This window comes from Chamaea fasciata, unplaced genomic scaffold (genome assembly GCF_029207755.1).
Source record: "Chamaea fasciata isolate MVZ Bird 193981 ecotype frontalis unplaced genomic scaffold, bChaFas1.0.hap1 SCAF_9, whole genome shotgun sequence".
In the NCBI taxonomy this organism is placed as follows: domain Eukaryota; kingdom Metazoa; phylum Chordata; class Aves; order Passeriformes; family Sylviidae; genus Chamaea; species Chamaea fasciata.
The window spans coordinates 24,079,670-24,098,312 of record NW_027094094.1 but is presented as its reverse complement, the minus strand read 5'-3'; the positions used below and the strand labels follow the sequence as shown (position 1 = coordinate 24,098,312).

The following is an 18,643-nucleotide window of genomic DNA, read 5'->3' as shown; positions in this document are numbered from 1 at the left end:
GTGCCGCTGCACACTCCTCCCATGAGCTGTGCAGTCCCCTACCAAGCAAGAATCAGACCAAAGAATGCAAAACTTGAGCTTCTGCAGTTTAGGCAAGGAAATGTTCTTTTAAAAAATGCAAAAAAGCGTTTATAGGATCCTGGCAACATCAGCAAAGCATGTGAGAGGCTGCAAGGCTCAGACTGCGTGCTGGCATTCCCCAGCTTTTTAATGTACAGAATCACGCAGCTTTCTCAAAGGACACTTCGCACTTTATTTGGCCTTGGCAACCATCAAGTTAATAGCAACGCTGCTTCCAAAAAAATAAAATTCTAACCAAACACTGACTTTTGGCAGGGAAGAGAAACCCTAAGATACTGCATCATTTGGAGCATGCACTGTTTAGTACTAATGCAAAATTTATCGCTCTGGCAAAACTTAAACATTAGCAGCTGCTGCCTCCTCCTCGCACTCCTCGGCATCTCCAAGGATCTCGTGTCAGCTGTGCCAGTGGTGGGGTCGGAGCAGCGAGTCCCCCCAGGGCCGTGGAGCCGCGGCCAGGGCTCCTCCTCGGGCCGGTCCCGGCGGGGCCGGCGGGGCAGCTGCCACACATCACTGACAGATCGCCTCGGGCTGGCCGCTGTCAGAGACACCAGCGACACGAAAGCCTCTCGGGAGGAAAGCGCAGCCAGCTGGGGATGAGGTAGGAGTGGAGGGGAGAGCGTGAGCAGGAAAACCACAAGACTCTTGTGCCTGCTAAAAATGATTCCCACCTAGTAATTTTAGCAGCTGTTGTGCTCTTCTGCCTACCTTCCTGGATGAATTTTAAGTAGGAGGTGAGTGAAAATGAAAACGGTGACAAAACCTCTCCCTACCTCCCCCCCCGCCCCCCAGCCGAACCTCTGTATCTGCACATTTTTAACTTCCCCTTGACTCCAACTTAAAGACACAGCCAGTTATTTTCCCTAGTTAAGCGTTCTTTGTCCTGGCTGGTTAAAAGCAACAAAAATTCTCACCAATGTTTCTCAAGGGCGGTTAAAAATAGTGACCTGTCAGGGAAGGATGCAGTGACACAACACCTCTGCTCCACCCCTGCACCCCTCAGACCTGCCGGGCCAGGATGTTGTCGTGAAAAGAAATGTGGCTTTCTAATAAATAAGAAACAAAGAGAGCCATGAAGCCATTGCTCCCTCCCACCAGATGAAGGAGGGTTTCTCTCCAGCATGTGCCAGAGTGGATGCCAGCAATGCCCTGCTGGCACCTGCACAGGGAGGTCACTGTGCCTGTCCCCTCACCCCACACCTGCTCCCCCACAGGGGCAGTGGCTGTGCTTTGCAAGGATGGGGAGGACACCTGGAGAAGCCCTCTTGGAGCCCTGTGGTTAAACAGGTGCTCTGCTGAAACACACACACACCAAAGCACTCACAGCAAGGGCTGCTGGAAGGGAGCTGACATTTACACACAACCTGAGCTTTAATCCCCCCCTAAAAATATACACATGTATGAATAATGAACACAAACTAACACCAAGGAAAGTGCATGGAGTGCTACCAATCCAGAGGAAGAACTGCCCTCTCAGGGGGGACAGGTAGACTGGAGCGGCACTTTTAGAGCCCGAAGTTCAGTTACCTGCTCATTTATACTGCTTTTTCCCAGGGCCTTTGGGGTCTGAATTCCTGAGAGACGATGAGTGTGCTGCTGACTAAGTTAGTCTTCCATTCTTCTCAAACTCTATCAATCCCAGCTATGATTGAATTTTAGGGGTTTGTTCACTTAACCAGCTAATAAATAACAAACACTTCGGAGTCAGCATTATCCCCTGATAAGACTGCACTGAACTCAAGCCAAAACCACCAGAAATTTTATTTCTAGATATGCTGCAGGGCATCTCTACCAGTGACAGAGCAAGCAACAGATACTGACAGCCTTCTGCAGCAGGGCCCCTCAAATCTTTCTCATTTAGACATGGCATCTGCAGCCAAACAAGTTTGTCCTCATTCAGATCCCCTGTAACAACACCAGCTCCCTCTCCTACCTCAGTTACCTCTCTTCCTCCTCCACCATTTACAGCTCACAGTGAAACTCCTCCTGCACCCCACGGCTCTCAAGTCACAGCCACACCAGTTCCTGACACCCTTGGCCTGAGCACTGACAAAAGTGAAAAAAGCACAACTTTGTTCCCATTTGCCTCCCAAAGCAGTGAACCACCTGCCTCTCCAGGAGCAGCCTTCTATCCTACAGCTCCCCCAAGCCTTCCTCTCACCGTGAGTGACCTGTGCTGGAGCTGGAGCTCCTTCTCTTGGAGTATTTGGAGAGAAGAAAAAAACACTGCTGATATCCATGGGCCTCTGTCTGCCCTCACCCGGCTGGCTGCTGGTGGGAAACCAGTTTTGCTCACAAGAAGCAAAGTGTTCTCAATCCCCTCTCACGAGGATGGAAATGAAGAACTGGGGAGTGAGGCAGGGGTTCAGCCAGCCTGAGACATGGCAGGGTACGGCACAGCCCTGATGTGGGGCTCCCAGACCTCAGGCAGGGCAAGGGGAAGAAGTTACACGGGAGAGGCACTTGTGCCTTCCCAATGCTGCGGCTCTTTTCTCTCCCACGTCTGGCAGCTCACCCACAGCTAACGCAGGCTGCAGGCTATGGGTGCCCACAGTGCCCCACGACAGATGTAGGGACCACATGGAGGCAGGAGAGCAAGGAAAAGGCATATCCAGAGCTGTACTGGAAAAATCAGAGCTGATACTGGAGAAGGAATGTCAAGGCTCAGGCCAATTGCTGCCAAGGTTCAGCGTTCAGTTTAATAGTGCAACAAATTGATGTTATGGGCTGTGAAGATCCAGAGCAAAAATTCACCTGTGACCAGCTGGTCCATACAATGTTTTTAACAGTCACAGCCAATTAAGAAATCTGCAGTTCAAGATTGAAAGTTTTTCACTTGAAGGTCAATGGCTTTTTAGCCTGGTTACTTCTAAATTCTGTAGAATGTGCTTGTCCAACTACAATTTCTCAGCGAGCAGCAGGACATGCAGATTGGCCTTGAAATGTCACGTAAAATGATCCGTACTCTCAGTAATTCACTTCTTTGAGGTTCTGATTGTTGATATATTACTACCAGCAGAGTATACAGCATTACAAAAGAGAACAACACTTTGTAACTCAAATGTCTTGACTTCAAAGCATTTAAACTTTATAAACAAAGAGACATAGCCTCAGTCTAGCACTAAAGAAAGCAATTTATGTAAGCAGAAGGTCTGGGACAAATAATTAAAACATGAGACTAAACAAAAACATTTGTAAGTTTGTTGAAACAACTCTGAAATATAAACTCATTTTTTTCTGTGTATATTTACTTGCACTTTACCTAAGGGTGTGCTTTCTTACTTGTGTTGCATCTGGAAGCACATCAGTGACAGCCACGTGAAGCTCTCGGCAGGCTCGTTTCCTGGAGTGCCGCAGCCTCATTCCAGAGGCAGTCTGGATGTGCCAACCTCTCTGCCAGTGTACAAACCTTCATTCTAAACATCCAGGTGAAAAACGGCAGTAGCACACCTGCCATCCCTCAGCTTTTCTCAGAGTTCCATGTAAGTACCTGTCTCTTCTGCGACCTGTTGGAGTTATGCAGGATTTCTAAACGCTAGTTCCCAAAAAACCTGTTCTGGACAATATACGCAGCTCCAATATCTTCCATCACACCTCAGTAAGCCACTGCTCATGGCAAAGTGCAGCTGCGATTGGGGAAAGGCACTACTTTATTCATTCGTCTTCTCATCCCGCGGGAGCTGAAGCAGCCCCCCAGGGACAGCGGGTGCAGGACACACAGCGGCAGCGCTGGGGGCCTCAGGAAGGCGGGAAGGGAGCTGAGGGCACCCGGGCGGCGCGGGGAGGCCGCGGGCGCCCACCCGGCCGCTGCCCCGCGGCCCCTCGGGCCGGGCCGGGCCGGGCCCGCCACTGCCGCGGGCGCCGGGCGCCACCTGGCGGGCAGCGGGGCGCGGACACCGAGCGCTGGCACCGGGCCGGACAAAGAGGGACACCGAGCGCTGGCACCGAACTGGGCAGGGACGGAGCGGGACACGGAGGGCTGTGCCCAGGTAGGGCAGATACTGCAAAGCAATGCACCATCACCCCCTCTCTTGCCGGCTGTACCTGAATGATACCACGGCTTCTCAATACCAGCAGGTCAGACCCATCACAAAGTCAACAGCATAGAACAACCCAGGTAAGCCCAAGAGGTTTCAGCTTCTCATATTCCTGCTTTCAAGAAAGGAACAGACTATTTTTTTTTTTTTAGTGGCAGAAGTGCATTTAATAATTTGCATATACAAATTAAGAGAATGCAGAAAAAATCATTATTGTATCCAAGTGAAATAAACCAAACCATCACAATTTAATATTTAAAAAAATACTACAGAGATTAGGCAGCTACAGTGGAAAGAATAAAAAGCTTTTCAATTCCATTTTTCGCAAAATTACATTCTATATACTACCTTGCACTAACAAGTGCAGCCCTCAGTACAAAAATATCCAATACAAAATAGTTTTAAACCCACAAATTATCATCCTGCAATGAAAATAAATTCACATTTGAAGAAAGCCATCACATTTTTTCTCTTCAGTAACAAGATTATTGCACAAAACAATCATATGCTTTTTCCCCACAATCATTGGTACTTTACAGCCTTCATGATTCCAAAGGCAATGGTGTGAGGTTCCAACACTAGTTGCTGCTCAAGCACGCCACATAGAACATACATCCTGCTTTATACAAATGAAATGTCCTTAGCTGATCAGCTGAATTCTTTCCTTCTCATGCATAAACCCCAAAAATAAAGATTTTGCTGCACTGACTGGGCCTTGCAATCCTGTGGTGACCAATTTTGACTGATGATATTGATGATGATGCGTAAGAAGAAATCATAATCCAAGTAATATCCAAGTTGGGCTGACTTCGCAGGATCAACATGACAAAAAGGCAGTCAAACCTATTTCTCACTCAAGCAAGCTCACTATACTTATGATATTTTCAAAGTACAAAAATAGGCCATATATTGAGAACTGAGCTGTATTCCTCACAGAACCAGATCTCAGAGCAGAAGCATAAAGTTCACAGTTCCATAATAAAAAAAAGTCCTGAGATCCTTTGGCTGGACTGAGGTGAGGTCTTATTGCCAGGTAGAGCTTCAGTAGTAGCCTAACTCAACCTAAAGCAATTTACTTAACCCAAAAGTCAATTTACTCCACTGAAGCAGGGAAGGTAGAGTTTACTTTTAAAGAGTAGTCTGAGACTATAAGAAATACTAAACCAGAATTAATTTTTAAGAAATACACAGTTGCTCATTAAATCTATTGGATAAAATTTAACTGAGACACAAAGAAAATGTCACTGTTGTTGTACTGGTCGGTAGTATTGCTTTAAAATGATGAGACGAACAACAAAATAAGCACTTATTAGCACCAAAGAAAACACAGCATTTCTCAATTTATACATAACCCCCAACTGCAGAACCCCAGCTGTCAACTCCACCACCCATTCTAAAACCTGAAACATCCAAATACTAAGGACAGTATCAACACTACAGTCAGGTACACCCTGGATGACTTCAATACTTCTTGCAAAACACAAGGGGACTCTACCAAACCAGTGTGACTCTACCAGGTGGTGCAGTTACAACGTGCTTCAGTTATTATCTTAATCAACATTATTCAATGTAAGTATAAAAGTTGGACCAAGTTAAATATAAAACATGGTTCCGTAGGTGCTACTCGTGAGATAAGAAATGTTTGTGGGTGTTTTTATGATTCATGTTTCACAGCATCCAAGTTGTCATGAAGGCTAGGCCAAAAGGTTAGGACAGCTGGCCACAGTCAGTAATGACAATCTTTTTGGAGGGCTTTCCGCTCTTGGAACCAAAGCTCTCGATCTTTTTCACTACATCCATTCCTTCCTTTACATGCCCAAAAACAACGTGCTTTCCATCTAGCCTGTAACACAAATACACAAAGGCAGTTTTATTTAGAACAACATAAAGACAGCGTTAGCAGATCTTCATAGCTCTCACCTCCTGACCAACTCTATGGCAAAGGCACAATTGCCCTTCAAGTGACATGAAGCTTTACAACATGACTTTAGCACTGGACCCCAAAAACATTGTGAGGGATAGCAGCCTTGTTGCTGCCATGGCCTTTCCTCCCTCAAGTAACAAACCAAATTTATTTGCCATTGGAATCAAGTAATTTGGAAGTTACAACAAAAAACAAAAATAAAAACAAAGAACCAGCCAATTAAACAAACAAACAAATCAACCCACAAGCAACACAAAAATACCCCCAAGAAAACCCCAGACCCTCCAGATTCAGGCACCAATTAATGAGGTTAATCTGCAGGGCTGAGAACCTACCAGTCAGTTTTTGCAGTGCAAATGAAGAACTGGGATCCATTTGTGTTGGGTCCTGCATTAGCCATTGAAAGAACACCTGGAACGGCAGCAGCAGCTTGTTAGACTGGTGTAACAAGTCTGCAGCACAAAAGACAATTTTCCTCTGCACATTTAGACTAAAGATTAACAGAAGACGTGATGGCCTCACAGTATCCCAAAATAATTTCTAATGTCAACTTTTTGCCTCGGATTATTCCCTCCTGCCCAGCCTCCCTCGGTTCCAGAGCAACAGCGTTAGTAATGTAATTAGCTGTACACACCCTGAACGCAATTAACACCAGCTAACCTCTCCTCTGGTTCAACAGCAGCAGTCTCCTGGGATAAGGAAGTAACAATGCAAAAAAGACCAGAGACTTCAATCAGATACTCTTCTGCATGGCCTTTGCTTTTTCTGGCTTTAATTTGAGCTTAAAAGGACATACCTATGTTACCTACTAAATAAGAAATCCCAGATCGTTTTGTTTTACTTCTGCAGTTATCTTCCAAGTAAAAATTGAAGTCTATGACTTATGAAAGCAGTAATTTCACCTCTGGAGAATTTCTAAGCCCCTTATGAGCTGACATATATTTGTAGAGCAGTCCATAAAAATAAGCATACGCCAGGGACAACACATTGTTAAATTTGATACTTCTGTAATTACCAAGCGACCTGCAAATCTAAAAACCCTTATTTTTTAAAAATATACATCTTCATAAACAATGCTTCATTATAGGTTATAGTCATCAGAAGGTAAAAAGAACAGGTTTATTTACCAGGTCCTACATGCTTAAGTATGAAATTTTCATCTGGAAATCTACTGCCATAAATGGATTTTCCACCAGTTCCATTATGATTTGTAAAGTCACCACCCTGAAACAGAAACAAATATTAGCTCTAGCAGCACACATGGCCTATTTCATATCAAAAAGTGACGCTATTGCAAATACACACACTTGCTCTAATTTATAAGTGACAACATCAACAAATTTTCTTCAGGTTAAGGAGGAGCATGGCCACTCAATTTAGAACCACGTGACTAGATGAAGGTACAGTCAGTCTAAAAGTAGATTTCTGCTCCAGATATTGCTGATATTCTCCAACTGTCATCCATAACTCCAACAACCATCTCTCTGTGTTACCAGCCTTTCTCCCAAACGTGATGCAACAAACAGCAGTAATTTTAAGAATCATCTCAAAGGCCTCAAAACCAAATCACCTATGTTCATTACCACAGACAAGACCTCCCAACTCCTTTTTCCCTCTCCTTTCTTCCAAAAGGCATAAACACTTGTCAGGATCCCAATTACTACCCTTTCCCTATTTCTAGGTTTCGTTGTGTTACACCAGAGCTGTGTTAAGCTTATGTTAGCTGACTCCATGCTGCTTGCCAGAAGAGATGTGACCAGGTTGAACACAAAAAACCAGTTCAAACAAAAAACGCAGCCACGGTGACTCGCGCAAGTGGCTCCAAACCACTGCTCCCAGCACATGCCATCTCCTCTGCAGGAGTGACACCACCAGTGCTGGAGAGAGCTCATACCCAACAGGTCCGGCATGTGACCTTCAGCTTCCCCTTGTCACCCTGAGTAATCTCCCACAGGTAACTCCTACGCAGTCCCAGAACTATGTGCTGCATGTCATGCGGAGACATGGAATTGCCGAATCCCGGATATGATGGCCTTCAATTAGGCCATACCAACTGCCTGAATCACATTAACAATCCATCTCAACAAGTGCAGAAGTCACTGCTGTCTTCTCTCACTTGAAAATTGCTGAAACCTGTGACAGTATTTCCACTTCAGCAATGACCTCTGAGTAATTCTAAACATCAATTCATTATCTCACCATACCACAGAATCAACCATTTACTATCCTGATTTCCGGTCCATCTGGGGAGACAAAGCAGAGCAGGCAACCAGAACAGACCTACGCAGAATTTCACAAAGTCGTGACAGAATTCAAAGTAGCGTTTGTATTTTTTTTTTATATTTATGTATTTCTGATCCCACAAAGACTTTTAAACTCTATCCCTCTGTCAGTATCACAAAACCTTAGTTTACATTCGAAAGGCAGAAAAATAGGTCCTTTACAGCACACCTGTCCCCTTTTTTCTTCTTAGAAATAGGTCATGCAACTAGGGCTTTTTGTTCCAACAGATGTGTTTTTTGCTTAAAAAAATAATTGAGGATGGGAGACCATCAGTCATCAGTTAACACATAAAGCATGCTTACTTAAAACCTTCAAACTTTCTTAAAATTTTCTTAGATTTTTTTACAAAGCCATGTAACAGTGCAATGTTGTTGAAATACAATCCTTTTTAACGTAAGAGAGGACCACCAGGACTCCAGTGAACTACAGCAGCTCTGTTTTGCTCATCTGCCAGGCACAGTAGAAAAAGAGGCTTTCAAAAAGGTTTGTTGCCATTTTAGTTGCTGCTGTTTAAGAAAAAAAATGCTGATAAGCATGGGCTCTTACCCAGAATTTAAAAAGACCTGTTCTTTAAACAAAAACAAAATCCATCTCAGGTGTTACCAACCCAAAAATCAACCCCAACTAACCCTTTTGGTTTCCTCATCCCCTCTGTATTACAGAGACATAAAAAAAAAATTCTAAGACACACTGCCTATTGTAAACAGATTATTCTACTGGGAATAAGGAACATACATGTTGTTTGCTTAGCTCCCTTAGAACAGTAGGGTGATTGTCATTCTACCCACAACTGCTTCTCCCAAGCAAGTGCCATTTTGTCAACTCTGCCCCACACTAAAGTACACTGCTATCCTACGGCAGAAAGCTTCAGGCTTTTTTTGACTATAATTTACATTTATTTGTACAAAAGGTGAGCTAAGCAACAGCCACTGCAAAAAGGTCGAAAATGCAAGTCATGCAGTCACTTCTTTGTTGTTTTGTTAGCAAAGGTTAGAGCAGAGACATTTCAAATGTTACTACTAGTCTGTTTCTACAAATATGTAAATAATATAAAAACCAATTCAATAACAACATTAAAAAAACAAAACAAAACAAAAAAACCCAACCAAACAAAAAAACCAAAACAACATTACCTGGCACATAAATGAAGGAATCACTCTGTGAAAAGTGGATCCTTTATACCCAAATCCTTTCTCACCAGTACAAAGAGCTCTAAAGTTTTCTGTGGAAACAAAGCATAAAGTATTACATTCTACATCATATGTGGCAATACAAGCACAACTAGAATAACCATGTCCCAAGATTATACACTTCAGAAACTTTCTTGTATCTTTAAATTATTATCAATCTATTAGTTATTTCCATACTTTAAAAACCCTCTGTTATAAAGCCAAGAAAACAAAGCTTATTTAGCCTCAGGATGGGGTACAAACATAAGCCTTTTCCATCTCATCTCCCTTTCATTTTTCTGTGACTCCAATTCCCTGACTTCTCCCACCTTTGCCTGCAGTCACAGGTTTCCTTTTCTGACTTTTATGCCTTTGTTCTTTATAGCAGTTGGGAGGATTATGTATTTTTTTAAAGGTTATTTGTCTAGTAGGAAATAAGAAGTACAAGGTTTTTTTCAGCTTCAGATGAGGAAGGAAACAAATGATAAACCACAAGAACTTTCTAAAATGAATGCACTCATCAGCTAGTGACCTGTAAAATAAAACCCCACATACTCTTTGAAAACTCTGAGAAAGACCATCTCTTTGATTTGCCCTTCCCTGTCTGCTCTGGGGTTTGATTTTAATGCCAGGTAGTGTGGTTTTAAACATACTTATTCATCACTGTTAACCCAGTATATGAACTGTACTATCTTGGTGCAAATTGCAAAATGAAACTATTTGGAAAAATAATAAACTCCACCTCCTCACTAACACTTCCTGTCATATTTCTCCATATAACAAATGGGGATGGAACATGAAAAACTAGTTGTAAAGGGTAAAAGAACCTTTTCATTCCTGCAAACCACCATCTACAACTTAAGTATTTAACTATGAAACTCTGAAGATGCTGCCTCACCTGCTGTCTTTGGGACCACGTCAGCTTTCAGCTGTTAAAGAAAAATAAACAGACAAATTCATAAGTCAGCCTTTTCAAATGTACACAGAAAAACATTTACATGGGAGACTGCTACAACTGAACCCTCTTCCCAAAGTGGTGAGTTATCTGAAATCACAAGCCATCCAAAATTCCATGAATAACCTCAAAACTCTCCAAGCATTTGGCCAGCAACAAAAAATATCCCCTCAATGCAACTTTTATCCAGTTAATGAAGAGCCACTTGGGCAGTGTCTAATGATTTCATTGATCAATCCATAACTGAGCAGTAACTAAGAAGAATCTTCACTATGGATCAGAGTTTGAATACAACTAGAGAGAGTCCAAAGTCCTCCCCCAGCCCCCCCATAGAACCAGCTGTTGAAAACAACACAAAAGGCAAAGGAAACAGAAGAGCAGAAACTCTATATTGAAAACAACTTATGATGTTACATACACATTTGCAATCAATGAAAACTTCTGATTTTGATTAATATACATCTTTTTATTAATCTAAAAAAAGGACATAAAAGTGGCCATACCAGCCAGACCGAAGTTTTACCTAGCTGGACATCCTGACAGTGACCAGCAGCAGATACCTTGAAACAGCACAGCTGCAGCAAGAATTTAATGTCTTCTCAGATGCTTATAATTTGCAACTGAAGATGACCACAGCCTAGCCAAAGATTCAAGGTGATGCTGCAACGCATTAAGATTTTCTGTAAACTGGGCACACTAAAAACTTTAGTGCAGAAATTAAATGCTACCCCAAGAAATACAGGAACATTAGTGCTAACTTTTTATAATACCATCCAGATTTTTCATTAATGAAGAAGGAACTTGAAGAGTAATATTTTTACCTATGACTCCCTGAAATGCTACCTCCTGAGAGCACAAGAGCTGGAAAAGTCCAATTGATTCACATGCTAACACTTTCAATTAAAAAATAGATAAGTAAACAAATAAATGTATACTGGGCTCTAGCCTCAAAGGAACCTCTTTTAGAGAGAACTCTTATGAACGACATTTAAAAAAAATTCCACACATACAGACCCAAGGTGGGTGCTGGAGGCAGAAGGCCACACTGACTTCCTTCAGCAGGCAGCATTCCTAAAAGCTTCATTCCCTCTCCAGTGCGTGGTTCTGGAGCACAGCCCTCACTTTTTCCTATAAAAAACGCTCTATCTGAGGCACATGCCGGCCCTAAGGTCGCATGTACACAACGTGGTACACCGGTGCTCACGGCGCCTTTTTTTTAAGAACGGAGACTACAGAAGTTTTCCTCCTCAGACCTTCTTTACATGGCCGAGTATTTCAGAGACGGGATTCCTAAGGCTGGAGCCAGCTGGTACCCGGCTCTCGAGCCTGCTGCCGTCCCAGCAGCGTGCTGCCTTCGCTGCACGAGGAACGGGGGGCCCGTGAGGAGGCAGCGCCTCAGGGAACTGACACCCTCGGGATTCAAAGGGATCACACACGGAGCGCCCAGCGAGACACGGGACGAAGGCGGAGGCGCGGGTGACGGGCACCACGGGCCGGCTGTCCTCAGGGCGGCAGCCCCGGCGGGCAGGGGAGGGACCCCAGTGCGGCCGGACACCGCTCGCCCTCTCAGCGGTACGCGATAGCAGTAAGTTTATTCTTTTTCAGTATTTCTGCTCACACACTATGTAAGTGACCTTCCTTCAAGGGTCCCGGCCACACCAGGACTCAGCCCTCCCTCCCGGCCGGCCCGTGGGATGGCTTTAGGGACCGGCCGTCGGCACAGGTAGGCGCTCCCGCGGCTCAGCGAGAGCAGTGCCCGCTCCAGCCCCGCTCTGAGCCCTGCCCGCCCCTCCTGGAGGGGCCGTACCACCGTCCTCTCGCACCCGGGCGTGTGTGCCCTCGCTGCGGGCCCTGGAGCCGGCGCTGCCCGCCCGCCCTGACCTTGCCCGCTCCCCGGCCGCCATGCCCGGGGCCAGGCCGCCCTCGGCTCGGCAGCACCGTCCCCTGGGCCCCGCGCCGGGCGAGCTGCCCGCAGCCCCCGCGCCCCTACCTCCAGCACGACGCGTCCCAGCGGCTGGTTGTCGGCGCCCACGTCCAAGTACACCACGGGGTTCTGCGAGCCGGCGCCGGCCCCGCTGCAGCCGCGGGCACCGGCCGCCCACATGCAGGCGAGCCCCGGCGGCGGCAGCAGGTCCCCGGGCGGGCGAAGCAGGCGGCGGGCGGCGCTGAGCGCCAGCATCCCGCGGACGGGCAGAGCGGGCGCTGCGACAGTCACGGACACACGGACAGACACGCGGACAGACGCAAGGACGCGCCGCCGCTGCCCCGCGGCCTTTATGGGCTCCGCCGCGGCGCCGCAGCGCCCGCTGGCGGCGGCGGCAGCAGCAGCAGCAGCGCAGGGCGAGATGGCGGCCGGGGCGGCGCGGGCTGAGGCGCCGTGCGGCTGCCGAGCGGGCTGAACGCGGGGCCCGGGAGGCGCCGAGCGGGCTGAACGCGCTGCCCAGGCGGGGCGGAGCGGGCTGAACGCGCTGCCCAGGCGGGGCGGAGCGGGCTGAAGGCGGGGAGGGGGCGGCCAGCGCCGCGGCCAGCCCGGGCTCCCCCCGGCAGCGGGACGTGCCCTCCGCGGCTGCCCTCAGTGCTGCCCCTCCCCGCCAGCACTGCACAGCGATTGTTGCGGGGGGTGGGGTCGTTTGTCCGTTTGCGTGTGGGGTTTTACAGGGGGTTTTGCACGTTTCCTCACAGCCCCTTTACTCCAGGGACCAAGAGAGACGGGGAAGTTTCTAAAATTTCATCATTCCACACAACGCCCCAGGAATGCATCTTGGCGGGGAAGGCGGCGGCGCAGCTGTCACAGGTGCGGGATAATTGGGATCAGCGGGATAATTGGGATCAGGGGAGACACGGGAGTTTCGGCACTGACGCGTCTGGAAACGGGCGGGTGTGCCTGAGTCACCCCGCAACACGGGCAGCCCCTGGCCGTGCCCTCAGCATCGCTCCAGAGCCCAAACCTGCCCGAGGGATTACAAAAAAGAGTATCAGCAGTCCAGGTTTAATATAGTGAGACATCGTTCGTGTTTTATATGAAAATGACAACACGTAGCAACGTAGATGAAAGTACTTCGTACATATGTCATATTTAGATATTACTTTGAGTTCTCCAGTTTCCATCCTGATTCCATACTTACAAAAGTTACTCAAATTCTTAATGCCATAAGATGTCTTTAAAAAATCAAGCGTGATTCTAATAGTTTTCACATTTCTTGTATTATAGTTATTCTAACAAAGGTTACAGTAATGCAACCATGTAATACAGTATAACAGAATCATACAAAGACAGCCCCTATGTGAGGAATAGTGAACTTTACATCCTACTTAAGTTCTTTGTGTGAAGCAGCTAAAAGAGCCTTCATCAGTGACATTCACTGAATGAACAGAAAACTGTCAATCCAGATACTGCCATGACCACAAAGATCAGGGCAGAATTATAATATGCAATTACAAACAATTGAGAAATCCTGGATGAACACCATTTTTCAGGTACACACTCCAGAGAGACCCTTAACTGCTGATTCTGTAGGGATGACTATAGCAGGCACCATGCTCTGTAACTACACGACCATGTAAAGCTATGCCAAAAAGTCCATCTTGTCCTGAAGGCTTGAAGAAATGCCTAAGGAGAAGTGAAAATGGGGGAGGGGTGTATAATAGACCAGTATGCTTCCAACCTGCTATGCTTTCACTCCAGAGAACTTCCTGAGCGACTTTGGAATGTAGCCATCTTTTTTTGGTTTTTGTTCCTCCCTGTATTCATCCACTTATTGGACCGGTTTTAAATCAGCAGCTTCCTTGGTGATGGACTGGAAGCTGCCCTTCCACAGGCATGCTGCCCAGAGCATCAAGAATCCGTTTCAGTATTGCTCCAATTGCCTCCATCAACGTGCCTTACTTCTTGTGCTGGAGGAGACAAATTGTTTGGTATCTATCTTTGTCATGCAGACCTACAGCTCTTCTCTCATTTCAAGACTGAAGAGTCACAGCCAACTCAATGATTATTTATAACAAAGCTCTTCTATGTCTTTGGATCATCTTTAATATCCTTCTCCGAGCTGTTCCACTTTTACAGATTTTTGGGATAAGAGGATCTTTGCACAGCATTCAAGATAAGGATGAACAATGACTTTGTGCATATAGTGCCATGCTGGTATTTTCTATTTCTTTACCAATAATCTAAACGTGATTTTTTTAAAAAAATAAGAGCTAAATCAGCACTTCTACCTAGCTTGTCATATCTTCTCAGCTTCAAGTCCATTTTTGGTAAATTTTGACTTCTTTTAATCTAATAATCAACCAATTTTCTAGAGACCACAAAAAACCTCATACTCCTTTTTGATAATGTTTTAATTGCAGTAGCCACTAGAAGCTCAAATCAAAATTAGATGGTCTCTTTATACTTATAACAACAGACAGTCCTGGCCCTGAAGGATTTATTATTTAATAAACAAGACAAAAAACGAGCAAAAGAAAATACCATCTTGTTTCACATTTAGGAAACACAGGTGAAACAGCTTTGAACTATTTTGCTCAGAAGAGTTCACAGACATCTTTGGTAGAGCAAACAATGCAGTTTTCCTCATTTGCAGGCCATGGTGAGAAGACAAAACAGCAGTGATTTTTTTTTTTTTATTTGAGAATATGGACTGAATTATTATCTCTAGGTTTATGCAACAGAGCTCCTAAATCACTTGTTATGGTCTACTCCTGCAGAGTCAGATGAATTACAGCTCATGCAGACAGCTTGACTAGGATCTTGTGAATTACAGAGGTCACTTTCCAAGAAGGACAGAAAAAGGTCTCCAAAAACTGTCAAAGGCCACTATATCACTGCCCAATGAGGCTTAGAGCTAGCTCAGCAAGCTGATAGGATTTTAGGGGAGCTTTGAACACATCCATTTGTAGACATGTTCATTGACACCCTGCAATTTGTGGCAGGAAGATAAGTACATTGAGCTGGAAAATGAGTGTACCCCACACTAAACTAGATAGGCAACAGAGCACAGGTGCAGACAAAAGTCAAAAGAGGTGCCTCAGCAGAGCTATCATGGATATGGGTACCTGTCCTTACAGATTTCATCATCCTCTCTCCTTTCCCCCTAAATTACACAGAAGTTAGAGATGGATAAACAAGGAGGGCCCTTTTGAACTAAGTTTATAAATAGATAATTTTAAAAACTACCTACTAAAGGACCCTTCTTATATTGTAGAAGAGAAATTTCTGCACAGGAAAAAGAACTTAAAAGTCTTCATAACTACTATTCAGTAACTGATTAAATATTACCGCCACTGTGCCAAGACAGCCAGGAAACAAGAAGAGCAGTCAAGTGGCCCTTCCAAAGAAACAGAAGGAATAAATGCTTGAAATGTGACCTAGAATTTGGGAATTTTGATTTCAAGGGTCTTGAAAGGGTGTTACCCCAGCAGACAGTGGACTAATAAAAGTGATATGCATTCCTATTCTAAGTGTCCAACTGCATGCCTACTCATTTGTGATACAGGAATGTAGGTTGTTCATCTTGGATTGATGCTGTTGGCAGATGTGGTAAGACTGCATTTTGCAATCTACCCAACTGCAAGAATGCAACTACACGGAACTCAGAATGGTCTGTCCCATTTTGATATGCTCTTCATGGGGCTGTGTGCTTGGACCATGCAAATGAAAACTCAAATACAGGCTGCAGCAATCTACCATCAAGGTACATCACTTGATAGTGTGATACAGGGAATTCCCACAGTACTGATTTTGACATTCATTATAAGAACCCTTGCACATATGGGACATGGTTATCTCAAGGACTCTGCTAATCAGGACTGTTAGAATAAGAAGTCATACAGGTACTCAGCTTGGTTTTAAGTGAGGAGAGCAGGAATTTGCAGTGGGCATTCCCACTCTCCACCTGCAGAGCCTGAATGTGTTGCACTTCAAAAGACTCAGCCTAATTTTTTCTTCAAGACTAAGCTAGAAGATGAGTGAAGAGCTGGAAAGGAACTCTGTGATCTGCGTCTGTGATATGCATTTATTTATGAATGGGGACTGGAGTGGGGGAGATGGTGAAAGACTTTTCCATTACACTAAGTGATTGCAGTGTGAAATTAAACTGTACAAGAGTTCAAAGGGCATAGAGTAGCCACATAGGTACACTTAGGGATAAAAAGAAAAATGCTAATAAATATTTCCCCCGCTCCAGGTTTCCTCTTAGGAACTTGTAGTAACTCAGCTCACTACGTGAACCTCCTCTCCAGCACACACTGTACATAAAGGAGCAGTTTCCCCACATGACTTCATACTAATTACCTACAAATAGTCATACAAGAAAAACCTCAATCCACTCATGCTCTTTACAGCTGTGATTAGCATTTTCGTTTCAGAACTTCTGAGTGACATTGCTTGCCCAGAATTCATTATTCAATCTCCCTGCATAATGCATGGCAACCTGCTGCTGATGTGTCACAGTGCCTCTGTGCAGTGCTCAGGGCACTGCAGCTTCCCAGAAGTTTGTCATACACTGCAACAGCTGCCAACAGATAGATCACAACAGCCTGGCAAAGCACTTAAGACATTTAAAAATGCCTGGTTTTAGATTCCAGGAAAAATGCAGCTACTACTCCCAGTGGCCTCAAAAATCTTCGATAGGTGGTTCACCTGTGGGTGGGAGAGGCACTGCATACTTAAAAAAACAATAGTAAGAGTTACAGGAGCCCTTCTACCTTTAAAACCACAGAAATTTCAATTGGAACACAACTCGAAATTTACAGGGATCAGTGCAGTTAATTTACCACCTCTGCGTTGAGGAACAAGTAACTGGGGAATAGTGTCAGAAATACTTTTAGACTTGGTTAGTCATGATACTTCATCTTGTATGAGTTAGGTAAGACTGGACCTTTAATTGGCTGTCTGGTAAAGACTTGGGTTTTCCTTGAGTTTGTCTTGTGTGCAAATATATATATATAAAATTCAGATCTATATTTATATACATAATATAGATATAATATACATTTTATATAGCATATCTTTGAGTTAACAGCTGCCTTTGTACCTTGTACAAGATGAATTATCCTGTCTGCCCTAAACTAATTCTAACAATAATCATAGTTTTGGGACATATTTTTTAGTTGGAAGCTAAAAATGGTCATATAACATCAGTTTGAACAAGAATCACCTAGAAATTAAAAGCTTTACAGATATAACAAGTCTAGAAAAATTCTACCAGTTATTCTGCAATGAACAACTCTGCTGGAAGCAACCTCACCACACAGAATCTCAGATTCCTCTCTGCTTTTTTGCCAGTTCCCTACAGAAAGCATTGCTCACTTTCAGCACGCAGCAGCAGTACTGCATGAGTTAGCATGGAACCTTATGATGTACTTATATGACATAACTGCATGTGACCATCACCTGAATACACAATGTGCCACCAGCTGAGCTCTCAAGTTGTCAGATGCAAATTAACATGTGTCACATTTACAGTCAAAGAACATCATCTCTGGATAATGAAGCATTTGGTGAATGATTTCGAAGCTAAGGGTTAAGGAATTCTCTGACTCAGTGGCACTTCTGCACGTTTTGCCATCAGTTTAATAGGGGCAATAGGGAAGCCGTGCTTCTTCCCAGACAGACCATCATTCATAACTTGAAAAGGAAAACTGCCAGGAGTTCTTGTGAAGGAACATGTTCTGAATGACTTTATAAACTGGGTGGTACAGCCAGTCTCAAACTAGGAAGCTTACCAGACAGGTAAATGGGTAAAATTCACTGATTTTCCATGTCTTAAAAATATCCATTCTGAAACACAGAAGTAAGGAAAGGGAGCACTGATTATAATTTTGAAATGTAAAAAAAAATTGAATAAATTTTAATATGCATTAAAAACACACTAACTTCAACTCCAGCATTGATTAAATAAATATGGGGAATTTCAATTGTTTTTACAAACCAAAATATCTAAAAATTATATTTGATTTTTTCCAGTGTTTAACTAGTTAAAATTTCTTAAAATTAGCAACCTGTCTCTGTGTTCACAAATAATCAATGTGTTCATATTGGTGACAAAGTCAAGGTGACAAAGTAATGTGCCAGAACATTCTGGACAAAATCTAAAACCACCAACATCATGAAACAGCCATGGACAAACTGGAAAGTCTAAACCATAAAATTCAATTAAAAATAACTCTGACCTAAGGGAAAACCGTAATTGATAAT

The 18,643-nt window shown here is 44.3% G+C and overlaps 1 protein-coding gene across 1 annotated transcript; it reads right to left on the bottom strand.

The window, feature by feature from the left end:
- Window positions 1-4,270: 4,270 nt before the first annotated feature.
- PPIF (peptidylprolyl isomerase F) lies at window positions 4,271-12,728 on the bottom strand. Its single transcript, XM_066191522.1, has 6 exons — window positions 12,440-12,728; window positions 10,393-10,423; window positions 9,459-9,547; window positions 7,170-7,266; window positions 6,378-6,453; window positions 4,271-5,961 (listed from the first exon to the last, which is right to left on the bottom strand). Exons 1-6 carry the CDS (start codon window positions 12,626-12,628, stop codon window positions 5,826-5,828), a joined length of 618 nt encoding a protein of 205 aa, XP_066047619.1. The 5' UTR covers window positions 12,629-12,728; the 3' UTR covers window positions 4,271-5,825.
- Window positions 12,729-18,643: the final 5,915 nt, after the last annotated feature.